The sequence below is a fragment of the Eleutherodactylus coqui genome, chromosome 13 (assembly GCF_035609145.1).
Source record: "Eleutherodactylus coqui strain aEleCoq1 chromosome 13, aEleCoq1.hap1, whole genome shotgun sequence".
Classification (NCBI taxonomy): Eukaryota; Metazoa; Chordata; class Amphibia; order Anura; family Eleutherodactylidae; genus Eleutherodactylus; species Eleutherodactylus coqui.
Window position 1 is genome coordinate 62,641,663 of NC_089849.1, and position 9,206 is coordinate 62,650,868.

Here is a 9,206-nt window from a genome sequence, read left to right on the forward strand (position 1 = left end):
CCTGCCTCCAGGAAGAGATGGCTTGATTGGTTCTAAAGAGCTGCTCAGCCAATCAATGCAGCACTCGAAAAACTAATCAACAGCCATCGTGTTGTGGTGGTGCGATTTATGAATTGTCTGAACCACGACTAGCCAATTCAAAAAAATTCTGCCTCCACAACACAATGGCTGTTGATTGGTTCTTCGAGCATCGCCTCAGAGCCAATCAATGCAGCGCTGGATGAACCAATGCCATGGCTTTGATTGGTTCATCAAGCGATGCATTGATTGGCTGAGCCGTGGTGCCCGAGTACCAATCACAGCCATCGCTTCCTGCAGGCAGGATTTATGAATCCTGTAACCAGTAAGTGATACGGTACAAGCGGGTAGGACTGCGGGAAAAGCGGAAACCTCAGGAGAGCGGCGTGAGGGACCTAGACCGAGCTTGCTTGATAATGTATTCCTTACATTCCCTCCAGTATATGTATATTTCAAGCCTCCCAAAAAGACAGAGTAGGGCTTGTTTTCGGGATAGGTCTTATTTTGGGGAAAACACTATTAAAAATCACTGGAGTAGTTACAGATGAGGGAGCAATGCCCACCAGGCTGTGTGCCATAACTCTGCCCCTTGCAGTATTGCTGAATGTTTGCTTATTCAGGTCAGACTTGATATGATAGCTAGGTATGATCAGTCACTGTGGATATGAAGTGACCTTTGGATGCATGGAAAAACTATGTCATATTATCTACAAACTATATCGATGACGGCATTAGAGTCTAATAGAAAAGCAGCTGGGCAGATACTAGACGTTAGTACACATGTGCCAATTGCACTTTACCATGATACAAAGTTTTCCTATTGCCTACAATAACCGTAAATTCTGACAATAGTGACAGCAATCTGCAGAATTTTTATTGCATCTGTAGAAGTAGTAAATATATATGTGCCCCCCCCCCCCCCCCCCCGGGGCTCATTTTAGCACACCGTGAACTTTTTAAAGGCATGCGCAATTTTTTGCAAGTAAATGTATTGTTTGTGCATTGCATATCTAATAGGAATGAATATAGATATATATACACACACACAGCAAACTACGAGGGAACATTCAGAGAACCAAACCAATCATTAAAAGGGGATATCCATGACTTTTTGGATTTTTTCTATTGATTACCTGTCCTCCGGCCAAATTATCAATAGATGATCGGCGAGGTTCCGTCACTCAGGTCCCTGCCGCTGCTGTCACGATGGAACACACAGGAAGCTGATCATAGCACAGCTGTGATTGAATTCAATGAAAGCTGCGTCTGGAATACCAACCCAGGCAACTGTGCCATGGTCAGCACAATATGTTTCCAGTGCTTTCCATACTGACAGCAATGACTGTAATCAGCTGATCAATAGGGACCTAAGAGGCAGACCAAATATCTTTACCGGTCATCAATAGACAAAATGTAAAAAGTCCCAGACACTCTCTCCAACAGGGACATTTCATGCCATGTAGAAAAAAAAGTAGATTATATGGGTAACACAAGTATCTTTGTTTGCAAACCCCAGTGCATGGATAAGAGTTTATAGTCTAGGCTCCGGAGCCTTCAAGATTAGATAAGATTGTTTTTTCAATTTTTGGTGCTATCAAATTGCACTTTCATGTTGCCCTTATCTGTTGGGCAGCTGGTTAGTGCACAATAGATTATACTTTTTACATGGGCGCTACTACTGTTGGACTGAAGTTAAAGGGGTTGAACCACAGTTGCAAGTTATTCTCCGTTGACAGGAGAGGGAATAACTTACCAAGATCCCCGCCAATCTTGAGAACGAGGTTCCCATTTGCCCCATCGTCCTTACTGCGGGGTTATTGAAACCCCTGCAGCGAGAGAGAGACTGAATGGAGCACTTCAATCACTTTCAACGGAAATGAAGAGATGAGCGGCACCCACTTGGGTATTTTCATCAACTCCATTGAAATTAATGGAGAGCTGACCGTGCATGCTTGGCCAGCACTTCATTCCGTCACACGCCTGGGAAGAAGCAACCGCCGCAGTGACAGAAGAGCAGGATACAGGAGCCTCGTTCTTGAGATCAGCAGAGGTCTCAGCTGTAACCCCTCCCCTCAGCACGGTATCCCCTCTGCGGATAGGGTATAACTTGCAATTGTGATACAACCCCTTTAAGTTGGCTATACACTATAGATACCTGTCAGTCAATAGCTTTTCCTCCCAACTTCGCCTGTGTGTTAACAATATGGCGAGGAAAATAACCCTTCTAGCATGGTCTTATGTGTCCAACCCTTCTTCCTTAAACATCATGTCACAGGAGAATTGAGACACCCTGTACCCATATGATAAGGTTTTAGTCATGGTCAGTTAATGTGTATGGACAACTGTAACGGACTCCACTAGAGGCAATAGGACTCCTTCATATATTCAGGTCTTGTTACATCAAACCTTTATCATCATTGCATGTACAGGATTCAATAAGGTCCTAAAAGAGAAGGAGGGGGGGGGGGGGGGAGTGAATCAGCTCCTATATTAAAAAAAAAAATGTAGACCATATTGGGAATAGTTTGCCTAAAAAAAAACAAAGGGGGGGGGGGGGGGGGGTTGGTTTCTTCGAAGACCTGTTGGGCCTAAAGCATCCTTTGGAGCTTCTGGCTCGTCAGCCTGACTAGTATACGCCAACAGCACTGGATTACTTAATAGTGCCCATATTAAAAGTAATTTCATTGTGTTCTGCAAACTTGGGTTGGCAAAGGAAATAATGTCACTAACATTCAACTTCTTGTCAACATGCCATTCCCTAGTAGTGACTCATAACTCCCCATTCAAGGTAGACGTGAAGGTATGACGCACACTGCTCTTTGTGCAAGGAAATACCAGCGTGAGTTCCTCAACATTCCAGCACAGTTTGCAGTTATTTTACTATTGCATCAAAGACAAGTGTCACATTAAAAAGGTATTCCCAGTGTGCGGTCTTTACTTCCGTTTAGATTGCTTTAAGATACCTTGGAAACTATTCAGGATCCATCCTCAGTTCTATGGGGCTCATATGGAGAATAATTTCCATGAGCTAGTGGAAGCACACGTACATACAGTATAGTTGGAGAAGTTTTGACATTCTCATTGGGTATATTAGCAACTGCAACTCTCATGCCAGGTAATTACCATAGGGGATGTCTTGTGTCCACCAAGTGCTTCTTCAGGACAGCACTGGTCCCTCACCTCCTTAATGTTAAAGAGCCTCCCTAATATATAGCTTTGCTAGGATATGCCATGATATGATGATCAGTACAGTATCACCTTTCCTGATCTAGAGAAGGACCAAGGACAAAAGCCATGTACATCCCCTTAAGCTTACATTCCACACATCAATGCGCTCAACTTGATGCAGTTGAGGAAATGGCAATGGCTGCATTCACATGAGCTGAAATGCTTTGGATTCTTTCAATGACCAGTGGAGACTAGGGTCTGGAAGTAAACTCACCATTGATCAGCACATCATGGCATAGCCCAACATGATGCTATTAATCTCTACTTCGATTAAGGCCTACATGGCCCACCAAAGTGTTGCTTATGCACAATCTATGCAATATTAGAGACTAAAAAAGTTAGGATTGGTCCTGCCGATATGATTTCCATCATGGCCTGTAGATACCTAGTATATCTTTTCGTATCATCCAAAGTTTCCATTTCCCAGTGAACTGTATATTTAAACATGTGAAATAAATCCCCTCTCCCTTCCCCCAAGAAAAGGGTGTTCAGTATGATCAAGATTGTGCTTGCCTACAACATGATTTGTACTTTGGAGAAGCTTGTGAAATGCCCAAAGAAACGGCACAGGGTATAATCCATTATGCAATAAAACAGTAATTACAGCATATCATGTTCTATGTATAAACATGTGAGGAGAAAGGCAGCCAAAAGTGAAAACTTCTCCTACATTGAGCAGAACTTGGATATTTTTATTATTTTTGAGACCCAATAGATGAGCGTTTTCTCCAAGTAACAGTTTGAAGGTACTAGAGGAGATTGTCACAAGATCCCTTACCAAGTATGACTAGATCTACATTCTACAAGTTGAATAGCCATTAATGGATTGGAGACATTGATGTCTTTGGAGCTACAAAAAGGTCTCCATGACTATACTGGACTAGTCAGAAGAGGGCACCTTCAAAAGCTCTTAGTGCAGCCTTATGATTTTAGGCCTGTAAGGTTAACAGCTGAAGTTTGAACATATTTAAGTATTGGGTACCTGGGAATGATTAAAGTGAAGGCCAGCTTTTTCAGTGAGTTACAAGAAACTGTAGTCTCATTGAGAATGTTTGCTCAATCCCCAAGTGTAAATATAGACTTCGAGGGGGGTAAATTTATAAGAACACTCAACTCCTGAACTCTGAGTGTGACAAACTTCTGCAATTTTTTTTTTCATTCCATACACGAAAAGGTTCAACCTACTATCCTGCAATGTTGATCCAGAGGAAGGCAGGCAACACCCTGCCCTCCCCCCATGAGGTATTCACAAAACCATCAGAGGGGAGATTCCTTCATAACTCCAGCAATCACAGTAGATCCCTGGGTCAACAACCCTTCTTCAGTTATCTGGAAACTCATGTGCACTCTTTACACTTATGTGGCATCCAAGCTCCTTTTGAAGCTAGTGAGTTCTCCATCACCACGTCCTCAGGCAGCGTGTTCCATAATCTCACTGCTCTTGCAGTAACAAACCCCTTTCTATGTTGATGTAGAAAGCCTTTCTTCTAGATGTAGAGGGCTTCCCCTTGTTACAAAGACTTCACTTACAGTATTTTGTAGTTGATTAATCCTTCCTGCTTATTATTGTGATGGACAACCACAATAAATTGTGATCAATATTCAGTAAATATTCATTAATTCCAATGAGACAGATGCAATCTACTTTTCATTTATTTACTATAAATAACTTAAGTGACCATCCTACAAACATAGACAAGGCTTGTACAAAATAACAAAAACAGTTCATTGTGTTCAGGAGACTTGGGATTAAAAAAAATACCCAAATACTCTTAAAAAATGCTAAGCGATAGTGATCAAGTATATAAACAGTATGCTACCCCATTGTCTTTATTAAATAATTATGTGTCCCTCATCGTTCCGTCTTCACGTGCACGGGTCTTCCAAGGCCATTGCTCGCTGCGTGTTCATAAAAACCCAAGACAGTGTTCTGTTTCTACAAGACACCTTTCCCCCATGTGTTCATATCCTCAGGTCAAAAATGTACCGCTAAGTGTATTCACTCCCATTTAGATGGATTGTATGTGAGGTTGTGCAGGCTCATTCAGCAGGCAAGCTTTGATGATATTACCAGCATGGCCAGTTCAGTTTGCTGGTACAGTAAGCAAGCTGGAAACTTCCACTAAAACAGAAGTTCTCCTTAACTGATATAATACTTTAAGGAAAATATGGACAAAAGGTTCATCGCTTCTTTTTGCTGTGCCTCAGCATCTTCTTCCTCTTTAGGATCATATCGTAAAGTTTCTCAAGTCCTTGATGCAACCCTCTGCCATCCACGGCACTGCAACCTTGGATGTGACTCAAGGTAGATGTACCAAGTTCATGTAACGCTAGGAGCTTTTCCACCTCCGATACAGAGAGTGCATCTGTTACGTCTTGTTTATTAGCAATGATTAAAACAGGCACGCCTTGGTTTTCCGAAGTCCTGGTAATTTTATGGAGCTCCACTTTGGCCTCCTCCATTCGTTCCTGCTCTGAAGAGTCCACAACAAACACCATCCCATCAGTCCTTCTGGTGTAGGATTTCCATAAAGGTCTTAGTTTCTCCTGGCCACCTACATCCCAGACTTGGAAAGTGATTGCTTTGGAATTTCCAACTGGGGCCTTTATCTTTTCCATATTAAATCCCTTGGTGGGAACACACTTCACAAATTCCTTAAATTTCAGTCTGTACAACAGAGAAGTCTTCCCAGCAGAGTCCAACCCTATAACCACCACATGTAGGGTCTGAAAAGTAGGTAGAAAAGAGGTGTTGGGTGCTATCTCAGTTAGATGGTTCCCCATGGCTTTTTTTTTTAAAGCGTATTTAGGTCTTGAAAACTTTTTGAAGATGGCTACTTGAGTTCTTCAAAAGGAGTCACATAGCAAAACGGGCAGGTGTTAACAGCACTCTGAATTTCTTATCTGAAAGGGAAAGAAGACCACCATTAGTCAACATCTGGCACTGGGTAAGAAATTGAGGAAATCTAGAGACTCATGATCAAGGGGAGGTTGCAAGAACATGCAGTGTTCCCTCCAGCACCATTACAATGCCCACACAGACTAGAGTCCTTCAGTCAAACAAGTCCACAATTTGGTCCCCGTGCAGTAGAAATCCATGAGCATGTATAGTCTACGACACCAGGTTAGACTCATGTTTTAGAACCAGCTTGTAGACTGATTGAAATCTGAGAATGGCTTCATTTATCAGGCTGAGGTCATTGTTTGCTCAAGAAGTTTGCATACGCGAAGCACTTGGAGCTGGTATGAAATATGCTCACCTTAGCACTTTGCAAGCATTTACAAAATTGCTGGCTTGTTCAAAAACAATCCACAACAAAGGAGCCATATAATAACATCTTATATCTCCCATGATCCTCAAAGACGAAGACACAGGATCATATACAACATTGACTTGAGCCCTACACAACCAGCTTGTGAGTAGCATAAACAAATAGAACCTGAATGTTTGCTGTAGCCAAGGGCAGCGGCCAAGAGAATATCCTCCCGTTACTCCTTTGAGAAAGCTAATGTTTAACAAATTTACTCTACGCCCCCTGCTCAGTTCAACCGACTCCCTTACACATCTGTAGAGACAGTACACCCCATCCTTTGGGAGTAGGAGCACTTTGAGGGAAAGTCCATCTGCATGGAATGGATTATGCTGCGGGCTCAGGTGCCCTTTAGTCAATAAAGCCAGTCAGCTGTAAAGAAAGCCAGCAATAAACATCAGTGGGTCGTTGTGCATTCCCATTGTGAGCCGCAGTTGTAACAACAGGAGTCAATGTTTTAGGAGAGCTTTTAATTGAAAGGGTGGGTTCACTCTGCTCTGTAGCTTATATAGTAGCAGTAATGCTATGTGCTGGTAAAAAGAGATACAATGTATAGAGAAGCAGTAGGGTCGTGGGTTCAAACCCGACCACAGCCATCTGTATGGAGTATGCAGGTTCTTGCCATCTGGATGCAAGAATTAAACATGGAGAGGGACTGATCTAGTAGGGGGGGGGGGGGGGGGGTGTTCTATGCACTGCAGAATACAGAAGCCCTTCGTATATATTTTCTCCCCATCATCAGGCATGATTACATAGAAATCACACATGCAGCGACAGGCTCTACCAGGCAGTGATCTTTTCTCAAGGCTGTCTACAATTTATTTCATCAGTCCCGCTGATTAAATTACCATCACAACTATGAAATCCGATTTCTGCAGCTTCTCCTGATAATCTACATTATTAATTCACAAAAATGCAAAAAATACACAAGAAATAGATCAACACCTCCTATAGTCGTAAATAGGGATCCATAGACAGGTAACGGCTATGATCATGGAATCCCCGCAGTACAGCTACCCACCCATGTAGCAACAACAGTGTAGTAGGACTAAGCATAGGGGGAACACTCCCATCAAACCTGATATACATGGGCAACAGGGGTACAGATAGTATGCAATAGCACCACTCATATGCCAAACAGCCCACATTGCAGAAAAAGGGGTCTATAATAATATGCATCATTTAAAGAGCCCCAGTGCACCCCTCCTAGAAATACAGCAGCAGCCACATTATGCAGCATGACATGCACTAAAATGTGAGCCAGGGCTTGTTACAGAGCAGCAGCACAACATAAACATATATGTAGATTACAGCATGCAGGCTGCTCATCTGGCTGCAGCCACTGGCAGAAAATGAAAAAAAATTGCAATTTTGCATTAGCAGTGTTATTAAAGGGCATGTCCATAATAACCATATCAGCACCGCTGTGATAATTACCTTGTACACAGAGCCGGTATATACAGAGATCTCTATCGGGCTCCCTTGTATACATGCAGTAAGCTGCTCGCTCGTCCACAGCTGCTCCAGCACTGCCCGGACTCCCCAGCCTCTCCTGTCCTTACCCACAGACAGCTGACGTCACGCCCAGACCACGCCCCCTGCGCGCCTTCCCGCCCAGCTCCGTTAACCCGTGGCATGCCGCGGAGTAGTGCTGGCTGTGTGAGGAGGCTTTTGTTATAAGGCGGTGGTGTAAGCTCGCCTCATGTCCTGTGAGGATTAGTGGCCGAGACTGTTATAAAATGTCTGTCAGGAGGTTCAATAAACTGTAGTGGTGGTGTCAGTTCTTGTACAACAGGGGTCTGTTACAAATGAGACTACAACTCCCAGCATGGCAGCTGAGGGGTCCGCAAGCCGCAACTCTCTTTTGAATGGGGTCATATATATATATATATGAGCCATGTTTTCCCGTATAGCGCTGTGGAAAATAATGGCGGCATGTCCTATCTGTTCGCCTTCCTCGGAAGGCAGCGCCCATTGCTTTCAATGGGACAATTTGCGCAGAAGTGCAATACAAGGTTTCCCATTGGAAACACTTGCTGACCCTCCATTTCGTCTGAACGCCGCGCCGAAGGATCGCTACTTTACTGACGTGATGGGAGGCGGTTTGACAGAAAAAAACGCCTCACGTTGGAGTGAAAACGCACGCTGGCGGCGTGATATCGCGCTCGTCCATCTGTCGGTAGCCTTACATGTGTGATTGGTTTCCCTGCAGCGCTGTGAGAGAAAAATTGCAGCATGTCCAGTTTTGGCGCGACATCGCCCGTTCTGCCCTGTGGGAGGAAAATAAAGTTTCCTGCAAGTACAATGCGTTTTTCTCCCATTAAAAAAAATTAACACTTTTAACGTTTTTCCTGCAAAATGCATCACGTATATATATAATTTTTTTAAAAATTGCATTTCTGCAGGTGCGATATCAGTCTGAGTTTCTCGGGCCGATGCTGCACCGTATGAATGCACACATGGGCGTATTTAGGTGCGTATAATCTACTCACGCAGTACGCAGAGAAGAGGAACCATTGATGTCAATATGTTCATACATATCACCCGATTGTACGTGTGCGCAAAGAGATAGCGCAGGCTCTGTATTTCTGCGTATCTGCGCACTAAGGGTCCTTATAGAAGTTTATGGGGGTGCACGGATGTGCTGCG

General features: G+C 43.5%; 1 protein-coding gene across 1 annotated transcript; it reads right to left on the reverse strand.

The window, feature by feature from the left end:
* Positions 1–4,883: 4,883 nt before the first annotated feature.
* On the reverse strand, positions 4,884–8,115 carry ARL4D (ADP ribosylation factor like GTPase 4D). Its single transcript, XM_066586530.1, has 2 exons — positions 7,995–8,115; positions 4,884–6,150 (listed from the first exon to the last, which is right to left on the reverse strand). The coding sequence occupies exon 2, from the start codon at positions 6,028–6,030 to the stop codon at positions 5,428–5,430; it is 603 nt and encodes a 200-aa protein (XP_066442627.1). The 5' UTR covers positions 6,031–6,150; positions 7,995–8,115; the 3' UTR covers positions 4,884–5,427.
* Positions 8,116–9,206: the final 1,091 nt, after the last annotated feature.

Coding starts and splice junctions, on each gene's coding strand:
- ARL4D (XM_066586530.1), bottom strand. CDS start 6,030: ATGGGGAACCATCTAACTGAGATAGCACCCAACACCTCTTTTCTACCT.